This window comes from Manis pentadactyla, chromosome 8, assembly GCF_030020395.1.
Source record: "Manis pentadactyla isolate mManPen7 chromosome 8, mManPen7.hap1, whole genome shotgun sequence".
In the NCBI taxonomy this organism is placed as follows: domain Eukaryota; kingdom Metazoa; phylum Chordata; class Mammalia; order Pholidota; family Manidae; genus Manis; species Manis pentadactyla.
This window is the reverse complement of record NC_080026.1, coordinates 96390665-96413272: the sequence shown is the minus strand read 5'-3', so window position 1 is coordinate 96413272 and position 22608 is coordinate 96390665. Positions and strand designations below refer to the sequence as shown.

At 35.5% G+C, this 22608-nt stretch overlaps 1 protein-coding gene and 1 long non-coding RNA gene across 10 annotated transcripts in view; one reads left to right on the top strand and one right to left on the bottom strand.

Annotated features, from left to right (window-relative positions):
• The window catches only part of VCL (vinculin), a 98494-nt gene that overhangs the window by 46974 nt on the left and 28912 nt on the right, over nt 1-22608 (bottom strand). For all 4 annotated transcript variants that reach the window (XM_036928606.2, XM_036928608.2, XM_036928609.2 and 1 more), the window contains exon 2: nt 15497-15567. In XM_036928606.2, the coding sequence (XP_036784501.1) occupies nt 15497-15567 (71 nt within the window). The remainder of the gene's footprint in view (nt 1-15496; nt 15568-22608) is intronic.
• Nucleotides 211-22608, top strand: part of LOC130684610 (uncharacterized) — a 92699-nt gene continuing 70301 nt past the window's right edge. For 2 of the 6 annotated variants that reach the window (XR_008998947.1, XR_008998945.1), the window contains exons 1-2: nt 211-4619; nt 4714-4846. This is a non-coding gene — a long non-coding RNA (uncharacterized LOC130684610). Of the gene's footprint in view, nt 4620-4713; nt 4873-22608 lie in introns of all 6 variants that reach the window. The other 4 variants (XR_008998949.1, XR_008998946.1, XR_008998948.1 and 1 more) reach the window with 4 other exon arrangements.

The following is a 22608-nucleotide window of genomic DNA, read 5'->3' as shown; positions in this document are numbered from 1 at the left end:
TGGAGTGATGCAGGGCTATAAGCCAAGGAATTTGGGCAGATTCTAGAAGCTGGAAAAGGCAAAGAAACAGATCCTTTCCTAAAATCTCCAGAAGGAAGACAACTCTGCTAACCCATCATGGACTCCTGACCTTCAGACCTGTAAAATAAAATACCTTGTTGTGTTTGTCACAACAGTCATATGACACTGACATCCAACTGAAATTTACCAACAAACCTGAACTATAAGAAATGTTAAAGAAAGTCTTTTAAAAGGAAAAAGGAAAACTATAACAGTTGGAAATTTGGGTTTATAGAGAAAAATGAAGAGCGCAAAATGGTAATTGTGTAGATAAACGCAAAAATATTTTTTTTTCTTATTATTTAAACACATCTAAAAGACAACTGACTAAAGCAAGAACTTTTTTAAAAAGGAAGCTAAAAAAAATTAATTTTATTCAGGGGGCTAGGTAGACACCGAGGACTGACTTTGCCAATGATTAGGGCAGAGATTTTCCATAAATTAAATGAGTTAAATTTACATGGAAACATATTTAAGACATGTATATAACACGGTATGGCAGAAAACATATGTTTTTGCAACTAAACTTGTGATTAAAAAATACTTAAATGAAAACTTATAAATATTCAAACCAAGTATTTCGGAAGTTTTTTAGGCTAGCCAATGACTCACTGAAGATGACTAGCTGAAGAGCACAGATCTCTTGCTTCAAGGTCTTTTACAGCCATTCCCTCTAACTGAAACACCTCTCTTTCTTTCTCTCCCCTGTCTTTTGCTTGACTAACTAACCCTACTTGTTCTCTGAGACTCTGCCTTTAAGTGACTCTTTCAGGTAACCACCCCAAATCAGTAAGCACCTCTCCTGTGTGCTCCTGTGAGACTTACCACGCCCTCTCAGTTTAGCTTTCTCCATCTTCAAGACTAGAAGCTCAGCAGGGCCAAGGACCGCATCTATCTTGTGCATTAATGTATTCCCAGATAGAATGCATGACACATGATAAATACTCCATAAAAACCTGCTGAATGAATTTTCATCAAGCACAGGCAGTCATGAAATCATCTGACCCACAGAAATCATTAACTTTAAAAAGTCACAAACTTCTTTTTATTTCTAGGTAATATGAACCTTGACAAAATTACAGCAAACAAACATAAGCATCACAGAACACAACTGCTGTGCCACACCTATTTTCAAGAATCTAGTCACTGCATATGTTTCAAATTTGGAATAAACAACAACAACAACAAAATGAAAGTCAGAAATACCATTATGGAGAAAAGAAACCAAAAAAGAAAGGATGAAATGGAAAAGCTTTGCAGGAATCAATTTGATTCTCCACTAATGGTTCCCTTGTGAGGCAAAATGATAAGTCCAAAACAGAGACTGTACCATTTTTTTCTATAAAAAGACATCTGATCTATACATTAAAACTTAATGGCATTCATAAAAGCCAAACAAATCCCACCATGACTAACCAGAGTCAGAAACAGGAAGAAGTCTGTCTTGTCTGGAGAAAATGAGATTTTATTTAAACATTCAAGCTGCCTGGCTTCTTAAAGTGATCTTCTACTTTTTAATACAAATATGAATTTTTTAAAAAACACTTTAGAAAATGACAGTAGAGATGAGGTCTATTTCCTAAATAATTATGTATCTTAACTATATATTAGTAATATTGATTTGGATACCTTAAATCAATCAACTAGCACAGGTTTAAGGCTTCTCCCCACCTGGAGTCTTTAACCTAAATTAACACAAAATTCTTATGCTTTTAATCAATGGACCAGTGACAGCCTCAAAGGACCCAAAATAAATTTCAGTCATAAGCCACTAATCCATTCTTTCCAGAATTACATACAATATAATTTGATACAATTTAAGAGCTGTAAAGGCTCCAAACCACCCAGTTCCATGTGATTTCAATGATCACTAATCAAGAAGCTTATGTATATGCTGAATTTTTTATTTAAGAAGCATAAGAGGAAAACAGATTCAGAGATTATAAAGATTGATTGCCACAAGCCATTTTTAAAGCTTCTTCTAGGCTGTATCCAGAAGTGAGTTACTAATCTTAAATTCCTTTAGTTTAATTCTTTCATATATCTGTTCACCTAACTTACTGAGGACCTACCTACCACATGCTGTATGAGTCCCAGAAATAGAAAGATTTTTAAGTCCCTACCTTTAAGGGTTACCACTTTAGTAGGAGGAGACATACATGTGAACAAATACAAATTAGTATTTAGAGTATGTCCAGCACATGCTGAGAGGACATAAAAATGGGAGTAGTCACTTTGACCTGAGAGGTTAGGAAAGCTGTGACGGAGAAAGTGAAGAAAACATTGCTCTTGCCCTCAGAAGTTTAGCACTGCTTATAAAGATGATTCTTTTCACAATATCTCTTTGAGTTGTTTTTCCAGTGGATTCTCTCTCTCTTGCTCTCTCTCTCACTCACACACGCACACTCTAGGATCTTTTCTGTGAAGAACATGCATTTGCAATAGGCCTAGTCTGGCTAGGGAGAGCAGTCTACTATCACAAAATGCAGGTACCTCACTCATCCTGAGGCTAAGTAATCTCTATCTGCTTTTGTAGAAATCAATCATCACATCCCAGCTCACTGATTTAGCCGAGGAAAGAAGAGAGTACTTGGGACAATAATACAAAGGAGACAGTCTGATGGGCCTAATTAGACATATACTGTGCCATAAGTTAAAACTGAAAAACTCTCTAAAACATTCAACAAGTTAAACCTTAGCCCCACCCCCAAAAACATGTCAGAAAGGGGGGCAATTATCCTATATTAAATTCACTGTTTTAACCTTAAAAACCTGACTTTAGATGGTACAGCCATTTCAGTTTTAAATACTGTCACCAAAAATGCATTGTTGGCTAAAGAATGAAGTGCTATGGAGCACAGCACCTGAAAATCTGATTTTTGTTAAGTCATATTTCCCTAGAGCTCACCTAAGGAAGCAGATGTTTACATCTTAGGACCTGTCCTTTCAAGAGAAAGAGTGGATCAGCCCACAAACATATTCCCTCACACAAAGCACAGACAACACATGGAGATGGGAAGGGAACAGTCGGAAGGAAGGAAGAGAACGGTCAGTGAAGCTTTGCCCACTATAGCCACTGCACCCAGAATCTCTGTCACTGCCACTTCCAACCTGACTGGCCCTGCCATAATTATGTGATAGCCAACACTGACTGTCAGGGACCTTCCTGCTCCCTTCTTACTGTTTAAGACTTTTCTTCCCTTCCCACCTAGGCAGGCTCTCTCAGAGATCAAGAAAGATCCAGATTACTTTCTAAGTCTGAGAAGCCCATTATACATAAAAATAAAGAAATGCCAAAACAGGGTCATAAAAACAGTGGTATATATTTAAGGGGTTACACTTAATAATTTTAATTGCAAGACAAACATGTTCTTTTAAGACCCCTCTTTTTCTCTATGACTATATGTGGTATATTTGAAAATAATTTTAAAGTCCAGACCCTTCATAAATATAAGCCTGAGTGAGAGGTTCAGAGGGGGCCTCAAACTCTCTCTGCTTCCCCATATTTAGAACCCACCATTAGCCAAGGTCTAATTAAGTGAAAAAACTGCTGAGACCTCAAAGAATTCTCCCTTCACTAGGTACTTTACGCATTTAAATTGTTAATCTGAGGAATGAGCTCCACTGAAATTTCAGGCATCAACAACTGATAATTCAGCCTTTCTAGTATCCCTCAAATATTAAGTACAGCCTCTATAATCAATTCACTCTGTCCCCAAATCTTTCTGTGTAGATAAATATATACATAATTATATATATGAGCATATATGTATTAAATATATATATGATTTAAAAAATAATAGATGTGAAGATTGCAAAAGACTCAGGGAGATAATGTGAAAATAGACTTTTTTTTCACATATTAGCCATCTGGCACGAATTTTACTTTAAAATAGCAAAAAATAGATTTATTTTGTGGCATCCTGGTACTAGCCAATATGCTTTGCTTCTGGCATTGCCATTTTGAGAAAGGTCAAGGATGCTCAGCCTTTATATTAGTCATCTAGAAGCCTGAGTGAAGGCTACAAGCTTAGTAACAGTTTTTAGGAGGGAGGCAGGAACACAGAGTACAGTGACCAGTTTTAATCTAGGTCAAGTGGCAAGTGCAGAGCAGCAACTCACCCATGTGCGCAGCATGTGATAGCACTAAAACATACTGTTCCAATCCTGTGCTCCCAGATTTAAAGATCCGACCAGCCTCATCCACAAATTAATCCTACCCCTTTCCTAACTTAGTACAGAACACTATGACACTTTTTTGGACACCCAAAAGCAAAGTTAAAAAACACACTGAGTCATACTCAAAACACTCAAAACCCTTTAAGGGCAACAGCAAACTCTTTTTTGCTACATGTACCTTGAGATAACAAAGCTAAAACATACACATAAACACCACAGGCACAAAAAATTATTTTACTTCAGATGAGCTTAGATTGACTCTGCCTCCAAACAAAACAGGACTCTGCCAGAGCTAAGGGATACCTGAAGGCGAATCTGCATGTGGGAAGAGGAAGGTTCAGAGTGTCACTGCTGCACAGCTATATGCTCCATGAATCTTGGTAAGCAGCTTATTTGAAAGGAACAGCAGAGCTACAACCTTTGAATCTCAAAGCCTCAATGAAGTCCAAACGTTCTCCCCATGTTTAAATCTAGCACCTGAGAGGCAAGAGGAGATTCTGAGCCTGCAAGTTTCAATCAAGAACTCTACCACCTACAGGCCCATCAGCTCCTATGGTCCTTCCTCCATTTCATGCTAGAATTACAGCAGAAACAGATCAATGTATAAGTAAGTGTGTCTTACAGATTTCAAAGGTATGTTGATGCTGTGATGAATGTGGTGAATAAAACAAAACTTTATTTTATGAGCCCAGCATGCTTCCATTGTGCCACTCTGCTCAATTCAAAAATTTATTTTAAAATATTTACAAATTCATCGAATCTTTAGTTGTTTTACATTCTTAATCAACTAATAAAAAAAAGTCTATTATTATTTGAAGCTCCTTATTCTGAAAAATGATGACATCACTGTTCTACTGCTGCATATAATGAGTTAGAGATGTAAATACCAAAATGCAAATGAAATGGAATAGACACAATAAAAGAATATTTTTACTTATGAAGAAAACTGCCAAAAACTAGGATACGGTTTAAAAAAAAATCTGGAAATACAAGTCAACAATAGGCTAACAGTCATTCTAAAAAGGGTAGTTAACAAAATATACAGGTCTTTCATCTCCTTGGTTAAATTTATTCCTGGGTATTTCGTTCTTTTTGGCTAAATTGTAAATGGGATTGTGAATTTTCTAGTTATAAGTACTTTTTTTTGTTGTTGTTAGATCTTTTTCTTTTTTTTTTGAGAGGGCATATCTTGTATTTATTGATCAAATGGTTGTTAACAACAATAAAATTCTGTATAAGGGACTCAATGCTCAATCATTAATCAACCCCAAGCCTAATTCTCAACAGTCTCCAATCTTCTAAAGTATAATGAACAAGTTCTTACATGGTGAACAAATTCTTACATAGTGAATAAGTTCTTACATGGTGAACAAGTGCAAGGGCAGTCATCACAGAAACTTTCGGTTTTGATCACGCATTATGAACTATAAACAATCAGGTCAAATATGAATATTCATTTGATTTTTATACTTGATTTATATGTGGATCCCACATTTCTCCCTTTATTATTATTATTTTTTTTTTTAATAAAATGCTGAAGTGGTAGGTAGTAGTTATAAATACTTTAATAGTTGTTCAGCTCTGCATGTTTTATAATTTTGGCAAGTCCTCTTTGACTATATGCATTATTTAGAAGTACATTTTAAAGATTTCAAAAAAAATCTTGTACTATCTTTTCCTTGTTGTATTTCTAATTTAATTGCATTGTGCCCAAAATATGGTTGGTTTATCAATTCTTGGAAATTCTTTTGTGACGTAAGTGGTTGGTTTTGATAAATGTATGTGTGCATGAAAAGAAAAGTATATTCTCTTTTGCTTGGGTATAGAGTTCTCTTCATATCAATGAATGAATGAGTAATAAAGTTTCTTTTCCTGCAAAAGACATGAGACCCAGAAGGTTTAGGTGCAAGTTTTACCAAACTTTCAAGAACAGATAATCTTTATCTTACATAAACTGTTTCAAAGACTAGAAAAGATCTTACTGTATGAAATTAAAATAACCTTGATTCCAAAACTGGGTAGAAGCAGAACAAGAAAATTAGAGATCAAGATTCTTCATGAACAAAGAAACAAAATCCTTTAAAAATATTAGCAAAGTATAATATGGGGAGGGCATGGGGAAGGAAGTATAGCACAGAGAGGATTACTATGATGATGGGCAGTGACTATGATGGGGTATATGGTGGGGACTTAATAAGGGGGACTGTAGTAACCACAATGTTGCTCATGTGAAATCTGAGCATAAGATTGTATATCAATGATACCTTAATAAAATAAATAAATAAAAGTAAAAATAAAAATATTAGCAAATTGAAATAACACTGTATTTTCTTTTTTAAATCACAACCAAGTAAGTTGTATCCTAGATATGCAAAGATGGTCCACCATCAGAAAATCTACACTCATACAGCAGACCAGAGACCATATTATAAAGGACAAAAATTATGTGACCATCTCAACAGACACAGAAAGAGCATTAAATAAAAACAAGCAATCATGATTTAAAAGAAAAAAGGAATGTCTTACTACAAGAGACAATAAATTAGGGGAAATTTTTCTGTGAGAAATGCTCAAAAAAGTAACTGAGTTTATGTAAAGAAAATGATTAAGAAAAAAAGCTTGAGAAGCTAATAAGGAAGGAAGCTAATAATCACCAAATGTTTTTACTTCCAGGTGCTTTCACAAACATTACCTCACTCATTTAGCCTCACAATTAACTATTACATTGTCAGAAGAAATTTCTATAATGAGTGAGAGCGAATCTTAGCATACTGGAATGAACACAGGCCTCAGAGTCAGTTCGGGGTTTGAATCCTCTCTGCCATCTACGTACTGGGCAACTTTCAACAAGTTACTGAACTTAGTCTCAGCTTCTTCACCTGCAATATGAGGTGAAATGAATAACACAACTTGAAGTAACCAGCTCTTAACACGTATTCAAGAAATGGGGCTATTTTTTCTTTTAATTTTTTATTAAGGTATGATTGATACACACTCTTATGAAGGTTTCACATGAAAAAACAATGTGGTTACTACATTTACCCATATTATCAAGTCCCCACCCATACCCCAATGCAGTCACTGTCCATCAGTGCAGCAAGATGCCACAGATCCACTATGTGCCGCCTCTGTGCTACACTGTTCTCCCCGTGACCCCCCACACCACGTGTACTAAACATAATACCCATCAATCCCCTTCTCCCTCCCTCCCCACCCACCTTCCCACACCCCTCCCCTTTGGTAACCACTAGTTCATTCTTGGAGTCTGTGAGTCTGCTGCTATTTTGTTCCTTCAGTTTTGCTTCATTGTTACACTCCACAAATGAGGGAACTCATTTGGCATTTGTCTTTCTCTGCCTGGCTTATTTCACTGAGCATAATGTCCTTCAGCTTCATCCATGTTGCTGCAAATGGTAGGATTTGTTTCTTTCTTATGGCCAAATAGTATTCCATTGTGTATAAGTACCACTTCTTCTTTATCCATTCATCTGCTGATGGACACTTAGGTTGCTTCCATATCCTGGCTATTGTAAAAAGTGCTGCAATAAACATAGGAGTGCATATGACTTTTTGAATCTGAGAAGCTGTATTCTTTGGGTAAATTCCAAGGAGTGGGATTCCTGGGTCAAATGGTATTTCTATTTTTAGTGTTTTGAGGAACCTCCATATTGCTTTCCACAATGGTTGAACTAGCTTACATTCCCACCACAGTGTAGGAGGGTTCCCCTTTCTCCGCATCCTCACCAGCATTTGTTGTTCTTAGTGTTTTCAATGCTGGCCTTCTTTACTGTTGTGAGGTGATATCTCACTGTGGTTTTAATTTGCATTTCCCTGATGATTAGTCATGTGGAGCATCTTTTCATGTGTCTGTTGGCCATCTGAATTTCTTCTTTGGAGGACTGTCTCTTAATATCCTCTGCCCGTTTGTTAGTCGGGTTATTTGCTTTTTGGGTGTTGAGGTGTGTAAGTTCTTTATATATTTTGGATGTTAACCCCTTGTCGGATATGTCATTTACAAATATATTCTCCCATACTATAGGATGCCTTTGAAATGGGGCTATTTTTATAAGGTTCTTTTGCTTCTCCTAAGGAAAGAACAATAAATGTTTTAAACAGATGTGGGAAAAAATTTTAATCTTGAAAATTTCTTCATTTGGGCCTGGACCTATATAGGAACAGTCAAGGTAATAAATAAGGGAATACTCATGGCTAATTACTGTTTGTTTTTGCACAGTATAGTTGGGGCAGCCAATGACCTCTATTCATCTATAAATAAAGCAGGTGGATTAAAAATCTCAATGATTCCTTTTAACTTTAAAATGTTATGACTTTCACTTCTTTACAGCTTAAGAGTTGCAAGATACTGTAGTACATCACAAATTATATCTGTAATAGCCCTTCTTTGGAAATACTTAGAGGATAAAAGACTTGTATAAAGTTAGTACTGCCTAGAGAGAAAGAATGGCCTACATGACTTCTTAGAAGGTCAGACTGTGGAAAGAAAATGGACTTGGAAGCCAAGACCACCGATAGCAAAAGTGTCCTACCACTTAGTAGCTGAGCAACCTTTCTGAGTTAGTTTGTCAAACCTCAGCTTTCTTATCTGTAAAATGAATATATTAATATCCTGAAGTTGGTGTTCTCAGAATTATATGAGAAAATGAGAATATAGAAGTACCTGGCCCAGGTACTTGTAATATGTACTCAATAATATGTACTTAATAAATATGAGTTCCCTTGGCCCCTTGAGTTTTTTTCAATCATGTGATTTTTGGATTACTCTGTAGACAATGGAAACCAAAGTATTACATGTTTAACATTTTTTAAATTTCTTAACCATGAACGATATACAAGTAAACCAAGGATTAAATCCCTGCCAAGCTGTTTAGAACTCTTCTGCAAGTTGGTAAAATGACTCAGAGTTCTTTACTGAGGAGACTCAAAATTTAACACATCATTTTTGTTTGAGAAAGTCCTACCCAACTATGTTTCATGTGGCGAGTTCAAAGGTGAACTATTTAAAGTTTGAGTGCTTGCTCTAGGTCAGAAATGCAGCAAGTCAGCTGGCAGATGTGAATGATCATTTCACAGAAACCTGGTCATCTATGTTAAGAGACAGAATCTTCTCTTAAAATAGCATTTTAAAAGGCTCACAAAAAACTTGAGTCAAAAAAGCAGAACATTAATATCACACATTAGCCCCAGACAAGCATTGAGTGGAATGATCAAACAATTCATACTAAAAAGAGATATGCTGAGTACTTCCACCACAAAGCATGTTTAAAAATACAAATTTCATCACAGATTATTATGAGTGCTCAAGATCATAAGCAAAGAAAAGACTAAATATAAGGCCTGGTGATCTAAAAATATGACTTTACCACTTTAAGTCAAAGGAGATCTAACTTAGGACAAACATGTTTTAATCCTTTTCAAATTTCTTCTTTATAAATGAGTATTAATCAAGGTAAAATCATACAAATATATACCGTAATCGTGCTTCACTAATAACGTTTAAGGATTAAAACAAGGCAATTTTCTAGGAAATATGATTAAGGCAATCATGTAGACTTGCCAACAGTACATACACCCTTTCACATAGCATTTTAGGAACATTCTTGTATTCAGTAAGCCTAGACATTACAATATGTTTCAAAAATAGTCCAAACTGGTGAATCAATCCAAGTTTTGGGTATTTCAAGCAGACTGTTCAGAGCAGCACTGAGACAGAAACGACAACACTTCACAGTTCTAAGTGAAACTATCATTTGCCTGCCAGCTGACAAAGCCCACTAGGCTCCTTTTAAGGAGATCACATCACAAGACCACCTCACAAGGGATGCTTTCTGATACATTCAGATACTGACACATTTGGATTGGGTCCAAAAACCACCTTCCTTATTCATTTCTGCTCTACTGCAGGAATAGGAATGAAATTCCATTGTATACTGCAATAACAAATTTTCCAAGGCAAATAAAATAGTTTGCCATTACATTTTTTACCTATAAGGAACCAATCTGAAGCAAATTCACACTGACAGAAAATGAAGGCGATCAGTTTGAAATACAGCTCACCTTCCTTTGCTAGCACGATTATTATTCGTCCCGTATTTGGCTACGAATCTTCCTGAAACATCACCTTCATGTTGTCATTTACTGCTCAAGAATCCCAAAGCTGCTCTGCTGCCCAATTCCGAATTCCTCTGCCTGGCTCTCAAGGGCCTTTCGCCACCTGGTCAAACTATCTTAGTTCCACTCCCAACATGATTCTTCCCCTTGTCACAGACCCCCACGACTTGCTCTAATATTCATGCCTTTCTCCCCACACCTATCTCCAACCAGTAATTTCCTTTTCCCCTACCCCTCTCCTCCCAAGTCCCACTGCTACACAAACCCTCTTTCTACTATTCCTATCTAAATGATCGCACTCTTTCTAGGAATTCCTATTAAAGTCGATCTGTATTACTGCTCTTTAATTTGCAACTTCTTAAAGCAATTTTTAGAAGTTTCCCTGTAGGAGCCATTTTCCATCTTTGTTCATCAATGATACTTAGAAGGATGTATCTCCCATATATATGATAGGTCCTCATGTCATACCCCCAGGTATATCTGGGATTATGCACAATATCCAGCCACAACAGCTGTAATTGCACTAATTTCTCTCACACTAAAGAAAGCAAAATAAAAAGCAAGTGAATATATTATATTTTAATAAAAATTAAAAGGGAAAAAAACAATACCTAGTGAGCAGGAATGAGAAGGATGTTGTTATACATGTGACCTTGAATATGCCCAATTTACTTTTTAAAAAGTAAAGCATGTGCAAATGTTGTACTTTATTACTATTAATAAATAATTTGTAATACATCTTACAGGTGACCACTCATAACACACTGGAGAGAACTGCTATTCTATGTAGCACTTAGCATGCTGAATATAGAAGGCAATCAATAAATACTTAATTAGCCAATTAGTGTGTCTAGTCTATTAATCAATCAATTACACGTAAATACTGATACTGCTGCCTGCTGATGATGATGATTGACAAAGATACAAAATACAGACACGGAGGATAGCAGCTGAAACTTCTGCTGACAGACTAAAGAAACAAATGACTTCTTATAGGGTGAATCTAACCAGTATTTTAACAGTACAGCAAGGCCATTGAACTCCTGAAGTTTTCTATGAAGATTGTGGCAGTCTCTACTGCAATCACCATGCAACCCTACACCGCTTGTACAACAGTGTGGCTATTACTGCAATCTTGGGTAAAATTAGTAAATTGCAAACTCTATCTACCAATGCAGTCAGGGATCAGATAACTTGTGCTCTACCCAGAAGAAAGCTCTCCTGTGACAGTGCAAATTTTGTTCTGTACTATAAAATGGTTCTTGTTTGTTCAACAAAAAAAAATTGCCTAAGCATTAGAGTCCTTCATTGACAGTTAGAACTCAAATATGTAATCTTTAACCAATATCGAACCCATTCTCCAACATTCCAAAAGCCCCTTAAATGCCAGTCACACAAATAAACCATGACTTCAGACCCCCAAATACTGAAAATGTCATATCACTCCCTGAAAAATCTGTAAACATATATCAATTGCTTAGTTTTCAATCTATCTGCAGATCAAGTCTTCTCTTTTCTCTAGCCTTGACATTCTCCCATTCTAGGAGTAGAGATTCATCTAAGAATGAATTTTTAAAACATATCCTTTAGTTTTGTCTAAGCTGATGCTCTTTAGAAATCCTTGTAAAAGTGGATGACAGAGGAAGCTCTGTCATACCCTGGAAACTTATAAACATCAGCCAAACAGCCCCAAAGAATGTCCGACTCAACAGTTCCAAGGATGTCATTAATTGCTTCCATCTGTTTCCCTCTCTGTCCCTCCCCCTTCAAATCACGGCATCTAACTGAAATTACTTTCTGCTTCATTCTACATTCTAGAGAAAGCATAAAGAGCCATCATGTTTTAAATTGTGGAATATTTACTTGCCCCAAAATTTGACAACCAACCTAGGATCATAGGCTATTTTAAAGTAACATTTCAGAGTGTGGCATATTGTGTGCTTTTTAAACACTGCTCATTAAATTTTTCAGTTGTTCATATCACAATGCTTCTCACTGATTTCTCACAGAGACCAGGTTTTTCCCAAAGGTGTGATGTGTGATAAAGGTTAAAATGTCTCAATGCTTTTATCCATTGATGATTCTTGCCTAAATTGATCGTTTCATTAGAAGTTATATAATGATGACTTTCTTAATCTGTCATTTATTCCTCATTTTTCGTTAAAATTCCCCTCATCAACTAGGATGAGTAGGCTACTCTGAGATAAAGTCTATACAGGAAAGGCAGCATAGTTACAAAACATTTTTTTTCTTGTGATCACAACTATAAAGATCTGATCTCTTAGCAACTTTCAAATACATAACACAGTAAGTTAACTACTGTCACTATGCTGCACACTACATCTCAGAACTTACTTATCTTATAACTCAAAGTTTGTATCTTTAGACCATCTTCACCCATTCCCCACTCCACTCCCCTATTCTGGTAGCCACCAATCTGTTCTCTGTATCTATGAGTTCAGTTTTTTTTCAATGTCACATGTAAGTGAAATCATCAGTATTTGTCTTTCTCTGTCAGCTATTTCACTTAACATAATGCCCTGAAATCCATCCACACTGTCACAAATGGCAAGGATTTCCTTCGTTGCTATGGCTGAATAGCATTCCATTTTGTGTGTGTGTGTATGTATACACATTTTCTTTATCCATCCATTTGTTGAGGGACACTTAGGTGGTTTCCATGTCTTTGCTATTGTAAATAATGCTGCAATGAACATGCAGATGAGTATCTTTTTGAGACAATGATTTTTCTTCCTTCAGATAAATGCCCACAAGTGGAATTGCTGGATCACATGGTGGAATTGCTGGATCACATGGTAGTTGAGGAACCTCTGGAAAGGCAGGATAAATAATTAATTCTTTTCTTTAAATTATCAATTACTAAAGTAAGGGGTTGATATCCTCGTTACCACCAGGAGTGATCAATGCAGTTTTATTCTGTTTTAAAGTTACCTATTTTTTTAAAAAAATATTATCACAACTAGGGCACACTCCTTAGTTTTTCTTAGTCCCAAAGGAGGCTTGTGAGAACAGAGCATATTTCAAGGATATATCTCTGGGAATGACATTAATGAGTTCCCTGAAGAAATTCACTCATCAATCAAATGATATTTATTGACCTGAATGTCAGAGTTGAAAGAAACTTTCTGTAGAGTCATCTAGTCCAACTCTCTACTTGATGTTGAAACACCTATATACTATCTCACCATGCTCTGTACCTTCCAGGGAGTGAAGGGCAAATAGGTACAAGCTACAGCTATGTTTTTTAATGTAAGGTAAATGCAAGTTTTAAGTATAGCATGTTAAACTGACAGCACAGGACTCCTCTTAATATCACCATGCAGAGAGAATGATACATGAAGTAGGCTCATATTGGTTAGAGCTGGAAGAAGCCTTGGAGATTACCCAGTCCAACGAAGGCAAATCAAAAAAAGATACTCCCACGAAACAGGCTCTACAAAAAACAGATGCTTCTGGTCCCTTACTTCCTGACACATGAACATTTTGTAGAATTAACAGAAACACAGTTATGTAGAAGCAACCACCCACTCAAGTAAGTTAGAAATAAGAAGACATCAATATGGGTGAAATTTTGCATCTGTTCAATGAAAATAATAGAACATAAGGAAGATAAAAATAAAGGAACACTTCTCACTTTATTTTAAATTGTGATATATAACATAGATGTAAAAAATTGTATAAAACATATGCATGAGTAATTATAAAACAACCACCCCATGTAACTCAATGCTTAAGTAAAGAAATACAGTATTATTACCCCTTTAGAAGCTCCTGTGTGCCTCTCCCGAAGTATAATCCTCTTCCTTCCTCCCAGAGGTACCAATACCCTGAACTCTTGTGATCATTAGTTCCTTATTCCTCTTCGTATTTTGATCACATAAACAGGCATCCTTAAACCACAGTTTTACTTCAACATGTTTTTGAACTGTAAATAAATATAACCTATCTATGTATCATTCATTCCTCTTAATTATTTGAGATTCACTCATTCTTTCTTTTTAATTGAGGTGGAATTCATGACATAGAATTTTTAAACTGAAAAATTCTCATGCCTTTTTGTTACTGATTAATATTCTAATTTATGATTATTCCATGATTGTTTTTATCCATTCTACTGCAGATAGACCAGAAGGTTCAAGAAAAATATAAACAGCAATATTTTTATATATGGATGCTAGTGTGTGTGAGCATAAATTTCTCTAGGGAATACACCTTGGAGTATGTTCTTCTACTTTTCTAATGCAAAACTGTTTCCCAAAGTGGCTGCATCAATTTACATTCCCAACAGCAGCAGATGAGAGTTCCAATTGTTTCACATCCTTATCAACAATGGATATTACCAGACTTCTTAATTTGGAGTTTATAATACAATAATTTGCACTTCTCTGATGACTAATGAGATATAGCACCTTTTCACAGATTTAGTGGCAGTTGGATTTCCCCTCTTTCAAAGTGCCTCTTCAAATCCCTTGACCTTTTTTTTTTAACTGAATAGATTTATCTTATTCTTACTGACTTATAGAGGTTCCACATTTTTTTTATTGTCTTATGCATCCACCTTTACTTTCATTTACTGACTTCACTGGCACACAGAACAAAGCCATTAATCAAAGACAACATAATCAAGAACCTCAGAAATTTTAACTAATCAATAGTATTCTGCATTTATTCAGGAAAGGCAAAATGTCTGGAAATTAAATGTAGGAATATTAGCCATATGTAAGTATAAGTTAAATATAAAATAATACTGAAATACATTAAAATAATTTTTTAAAAGTTTGGATCTATTGTTATTCCCTTATCTCCAAGCAAAGGCATTTACTATACTATCAGATTCATGCCTGCTAAGTCAGAATTTTTCTGAATCCTTTCCATTCTGGAAAACAAAACTCAGAAACAATGGTTTTATTAAAAATTATTATGTCAAAAATGCCTATGTTGATAAATACAAAGGTAGGAAACCTGAGTGTTGAAAGATGAAAAGTTGCAATTTCAATTATAAACACTTCTATATTTTTTTAAAAAGTTGCTCCTTGAATCAGTTATTTTTCTTTCCTAAAAAGAGGATTTTTCTGCTTTGCAACAGAAGAATGTTTTAATCACTCACTTAATAAATGCTGGTGGCATATCTCTCTTCAAAATTTGATCCTCAGTGGTTTGAACAGTCTCTTTTCCAACCTAAAGGGGGAAAAGATTCACAATTCAAAAATAAATTCTCAGACTTTTAAAATCATTACTTAAACATACTTGAAACATATACTTTAACCAGGATCTAACATAAAAGTTTCTGGATTCAAAGAGAATTTCTACAGTTTTTGAAATCATCACGATTTCTTCCATTTTTGCTTCTATAATAAACTTGGATAACAATATGGAGTATAAACAAAATGTATTACCTCTTAATTAATATGAAGTCATTAATACAAAGTCATCACTGAGTACAGAGAAAAAAACAGAAATTCCTCATTGAGATAATATGTGTATATGTTTAACTGACAAACTGCAATATCTCTAAAAGGCTACACAAAGCACATGAATCAAGGTAGGTAGGCTAAAATACAGAAAAAAGATGTTACTGGAACTGGGAAAAATACGTGAAACAATTATGACTCTGAAACTAGAAACTAAACATATGTAAATAAACAACTTCACCAGTAATCAAATAAATTCAAACTAACACAACATGACTTTTTTCCTTAATTATAAAGCAACTTTAAAAGAAGTAATATATAATGTTGAATGCTAAAACTGAATAGTTTTACACCCCGCTGGTAACAATGTAAACTGATATACTCTCTTTGGAAAATCATTTGCTAATATATGTGTATTAAGAGACATAAGAAATGACATATCTAGGAATTCCACTTAAAAGAATTCACCCTATAAGCAACAATACCAAATGTGGTAATAAGAATATTCACAGAAGTATTCACTATCATGTTAGTTATAAAAGCTAAAACATTTTAAAATAACTTATCCAACATCAAGGAACAGTTAAGTAAATTAAGATGTATTTTAGTATTGAGTACTAACGGGGCCATTAAGACAATGGTTATAAAGACTCAGCACTACAGAAAATGTTTATGACATTATATTTCATTTAAAAGGAAGAATAAAAAATAATAAACACACTATGATTGTAACAAACCAAAAAATCCAGTATGTATAAGGCAAAACACCAAGAGAATACAAAACAAAATGTTAACAGTGGTTGTTGTTTAAAAAGTAGTATTAAAATGTTATTTTGGGTTATTTAAGTGCAATGATTTTCTACCTAGTGATGGTAGTAATCTGTCTGTTACATAAATATTTCAAATAGTAATGGCTAAAAATGTTTTTAAATATCAAAAATTAAAAGTCGCAATAACCAGATTATGTATGTACTTATTATGCAACAAATGGTACACATAGTCAACTTTCTTCAAAATTATTCCTATGTAGGGCTTGGATGCCAATGTTTCTCTCATTTATATCATATATTATAAAATACTCTAGAAGAAATAAACAATGTGATGAATGGTGAAATTCACCCATTTTATCAATATAAAGCCACCAAGGAATGCTAAATAATAAACATAAAACATTATAATGAGAAATCTGTGAAGTTTTTAAAACCCACAATGGAATCTCAATTCCACTATTTCACAATTTAATTTTTGATTGAGTTGGAAGAAAAATGAGAAAGAAAAATCCCTAACTGCATATTAAACCAGCTAAAGAAAATAATACAATAAACTATTCTCAAGGAATACAAGTCTAACATAAGTTAATGAATACAAGTTTTTTCTCTCAAGTTAATAGCTCAGAAAAAAGCATAGCACATGAACCAATGTGAAGCAGCCAGTGCTTCTGTAGACAATAGACCATCTGTACCAGAAAAAACGCCTTTCAAGTCAGCAGCTGGTTCTCTAGAGTTTCTAAGATCAAAACATGACAGAATATTTCCAGATGTATTGTTCACTATATTCTCCAACTAAAATCAACCATTCAAAAAGCTGTGGGCCATGACTTTATGAAGTAAAATATGAAGTTCAGCAACAGTCACTAGTTCATACTAAATAAAAAAGGGCCTCAAAAGATATTCACATTTAGACACATGGAGATTTCTTTAATTCTACACATACATACACACACACATACAGAGAGAGACAGACAATGATGAGAGACAGAGTCAGAGACGGAGAAAGACAGAGACAAGGGCAGAGAGAGGAAAAGGGAGGGAGAGAGAATGAGTTCCTTTTACCCCTCCTTCACAAAGTGTTCAGTTATTCGGTGTATTAAACATGTATTGAGTACACCTAAATGTTCCAGGTACTCTTCTAGGTCCTGGGGATAGAGGAGGGAACAAAAATAAGTTTACCGCCCTTGTAGAACATATATTCTAGTGGAAGTAGACAGAGAGTACACCAGTAAATAAACAAACAAAATCACTCCTGTTAATAATAAGGGTGACGCTATAGAAAGTATATAGTAGGCATAGAGGGACCCTACTTTAAAGAGTGGATAGAGAAGGCTTCTCTGAGGAAGTAACATTGGAGCTGAGACTCTGAAGCTGAGTAGGAACCACTCAAGAGCTGGGAGAGAACAAACCAGAGAGAAGAAAGAAAAAGGCCCCAAGGGAGGAGAGTTTAGGTATTTCAAAGAACCCGAAGCAGGCCAGAGTGGGTGGAGCTCAGTGAACAAGAAAGGTGATGAAGATGGATAAGAAGACAAGAACCAGATCACAAAGAGCCTTTTAGGCCAGGCTAAGTTAAGGTGTGTAGAAACTTTTCTAAGTACCATAAGAAGCAAGTGTGCTAATAAACAAGAGACTAATATGATCTGATTTTTCTCTTTAAAAGGTCCTTTTGCCTATTATATGGAGAAGGGCAAGGGTTAGCAGGGTGTCCAGTGAGCGGCTGCTGTAGTCATCTAGGGGAGAGATGGTAGTGACCTAAAATAAGATATGAAAGTAGAAATGGAGAATTCATTCTTCCAGAGGAAGAACTAGTAGAATTTGCTTTTGGGCTGCATGGAATGGTGCATGGGGAGTAGATTGAGGTACAGAAAAATAGCAAATGACTTCTAGATCAAGTAAGTGAGCTGTCTTCAAATGCAGCAATGCTAGGAGGCTGATATATGGCAGAGATTATCATCAAAGGTAAAACATTGATGATACACTAGGCAAAGCCATTAAACCAGTTTTGTAAACAGCAAATATTCTCACCCCACTAGAGGTAGTTACTAAAGAATGAATTTTATTTAATTACTTTATGTCTCTTTTCAGGCAGGCTGGGTAGGGGAGGAAAGAAAAATTCCCAAGGACAACTTATTTAAAAGCTATTTTAAGTATTTAAGTGACAGGCACTAAATCTGACTTACTGTTCTAAGCTACATTCACACTTGCAGTGATAGTATCCACAATCATTCTGATCTTCAATGCGCTCAGTCTAGAAGGTTAGGTACAATGAATGGTGCAGTTTTCAAGGTACAATACATATATGTAGAATGAATTCTATTTTCACTTGAATCGATTTTTGGCAACACTATCCAACAGAACTTTGTCATAATAGAAAATGTTCTATTAAGTTTTATTTAAACCGTGCTACCCAATATAGTAGCCACTGAGCGCTTGATGTACGGTTAGTGCAACTGAGAAACTGAACTATTATGTACGTTTACTTACTTTTAATGTTCTTTATTAAAACTATTTTTTATGGCAGTTTTAGGTCCATAGTAAAATTGAGGGGAAGATACAGATTTCCCATATACTCCCTGCCCCCAGACATTAATAGCCTCCCCCATTATCAACATCCCCCACCAGAGTGCTACATTTGTTACAACTGAAGAACCTACTATTGACACATCACAAGCACCCAAAATTCATAGTTTACTTATGGTTCCCTCTTGGTGTTGTATATTCTATAGGTTTAACAAATATATAATGACACATATCCATCATTATGGTATCATACAGAGAACAGCCCTTAAAATCCTGTGCTCCCTCTCGGGAAGACTCATGCCAGAAGATGATCATCAAAAAACCCCAACAAAGATCCACGCACTGCTACAGCTGTAGATGCACTCACCCCACCAGCTCCTGGACTTGCCATGGGAATGAAGGAGATATCTAAGCTGGCCTGTGCATACAGTAAAACAACAAATTTGACTGGATCTATACTGTTGGAACTCAACCAAGAATTAGGAGAAGTGCAAATTGTAGCGCTCCAAAATCTTACAACTACAGACTATTTACTGTTAAAAGAACATATGGGATGTGAACAGTGCCCAGGAATGGGTTGTTTTAATTTGTCTGATTTTTCTCAAACTATTCAAATTCAGTTAGATAATAACCATCATATCATTGATAAGTTTTCACAAATGCCTAGGGTGCCTAACTGGTTTTCTTGGTTTCACTGGAGATGGCTGGTAATTACAGGTATGCTTTGGTTATGTAACTATACTCCTATTATGTTAATGTGTGTGCGCAATTTAAGTAGTAGCTTAAAATCTATACATGCTGAAGTTACTCTACAAGAAGATATGTCAAAGAAATAATCAATCTTCCCATGTTTTCTTCCGCCTGCTACTTCTATAGCTTTTCTTCTTCCTTCCTAATTACAACCCTTAAATAGAATTCGTGCCTCATATCAAATTTACCGAGTATCATAATTCTTCCAAGTGGTAAAGATACCTCAAGACAAATGCTGGGCATAGAAGCCACAGGGCATAAATATGCAAAGAAGTAAAAAGCTAACCTTTTCAAACAATAAGGCTTCTCTCTCACTTACCAACTTAACATTTCCCTGCATGGCCCCGGAAGATGACTGGTTAGCCAGAGACGGGTAAGATTCCTCAAGGGAGGAACAACCTAAGACAGGCACAGTCGCTGGGGGGTCATCAGGTGAGAAATTGGGGATCAACAGAGGTGAGGCTTAGAACCTCACCCCCCCTGTTCTGAGAGAAATCTTCTGCATATGTGGATGTTTTATTGCCCTTGTCTAGCTTGGATTAACACATAGTCTACAGGCACACACCTGATCATATACATTTGCTCTCTTACAACACTAAACTATGTTTTCTACCTTTATGTTGTATCTACCTACCACTTCAGCATCTTATTAAAAATAATAAAGAGAGAAATGTGGTATCCACATATAAATCAAGTATAAAAATCAAATGTGTATTCATATTTGAACTGACTGTTTATAGTTCATAATGCATGAGCAAAACCAAAAGTTTCTGTGATGACTGCCCTTGTACTGTTCACCATGTAACTTATTCACTATGTAAGAATTTGTTCTCCATGTAAGAACTTGTTCGTTATGCTTCAGAAGATTGGAGACTGACGAAAATTAGGCTTGGGGTGGATTAATGATTGTGCATTGAGCATTGACTCCCCTATACAGAATTTTATTGTTGTTAACAACCATTTGATCAATAAAAATGAGAGATGCCCTAACAACAACAACCAAGAAAAAGTACACACTTCCAATTGTAAAATAAATAAGCAACCGGGATGTAATGTATAGCATAAGGAATATAGTCAAAATATTGTAACAACTTGGTATGGTGATAGCTGGTACTTAGAATTATCATGTATATAAATGTTGAATCACTGTGTTGTACACCTGAAACTAATGTAATGTAATACTGTGTGTCAACTACCCTTCAATAAAAAATAATTATCTAAAAAAAAAAAAAAAAAAAAAAAAAAAATCCTGTGCTCCACCTATTCAGACCTCCCCACCCCAAAGCCCCTGACAAACACTGATCTTTTTATTGTCTCCACAGTTTTGCCTTTTCCAGAATGTCACATAGTTAGAATCATACAGTTTGTAGCCTTTCCAGATTGACTTCTTTCAATTAATTTTAACTTAAATTGCCATATGTGGCTATTGGACAGCTCAGGTCTATGAAACTTTCAATGTCTCCTAAACTGGTCCTCCTACCTCCAGACTTCCTCCCTCAAATTCACTCTTCACACAGCTGCTAGATCAACCTTCACTATTGCCTTCGGTACATGGTCTCTTCACAGAAGAAAGGAGCTGGGCCTGGAAAGGCAGACATTGCCAAGTACAGAAGAGGGATTAGACAGCCCAAGCAGAAAGAAGAGCACAGGCAAAGCCTTGGACATGTTTGAGCACATGATTGACTAGACAAGAAAAACAGGCCGGTGTGACCTCCGCAAAGGAAATGAGACTAGAAAGGAAAGCTCGAGTCAACCTGGGAAGGGCTTTGGATGCCAAGTGAAGGCAGAGGATTATGTAATTTAATCTGCCCATTTATTCAAAGGCTGTCATTCTCTATTCTAGATCTTTCCAGTTCAGTGTCCTATAACTGAAGTATCAAGACAAGAACTTCCAAGGAAGCCAGTTTCTAAAGATATGCAGGCCAGACAGGCATCTTCTATTTATGAACAACTAGATATGACAAAGCCTATCCAGGAGAGCCAAAGACAAAGCTCTGTATTTTTAAGCCATCAACCAAGAGATGAAAGGAAATGCACTTTCCTCTTCTCTCCCAACACTATCAAAACAGTTTCTATAATACTCATTTTTTCCAAATAAAAAGAGCAGAACAATTAAGAAAGGGATTAATCCACAAAATGCTCTTTGTTTACTAGCAGGAATTGTCACGGCTTGTGAAAAAAAACATTTTTCCTGGAGGTCAACATTAATATGGGGAAGCATATGATTTCTAATATAAGCTACATCGTTGTAAACAAGAAGGTCAGTAATAATCTTGACAAATGCTTCTTGATTCTGTGCAGCACAGTTCATCAAAACACTTGGCTGGTTAAGAACAATGTTTTTGCTACATACATATTAAAAGCACATGCATGGGAATTTGGTGACTTGGTCTCTAGTTCCAGCTTAGGTAATAAATGGCTATGTGACCTCAAATCATGTAATTACTCAAATATTTCTTCTACACTATGTGATCTCTTTAAGGGTCCCCCTTACTTGTTACTGTGGGTTGGCTAAACTCCCTTTTAGCTCTCTGATAAAGAAAAATTAAATTTATCTTTCTGACATTAAGTCCTCATTTACTACTTCGAATTCTTTTTGGGAATAAGACAAAGTATAAAATGACTGGTAAATACAAAAAGTTTTTATTTCCTGTATACTTCATCTGTATGTTTTATGATTACGAGATTAAAGTAGTTGCCATATTTTTTAACATTAAATTTTATTTCCTCTGGGGGGAAAAAAACCCTATATGTGAAAGGTTAAGGAA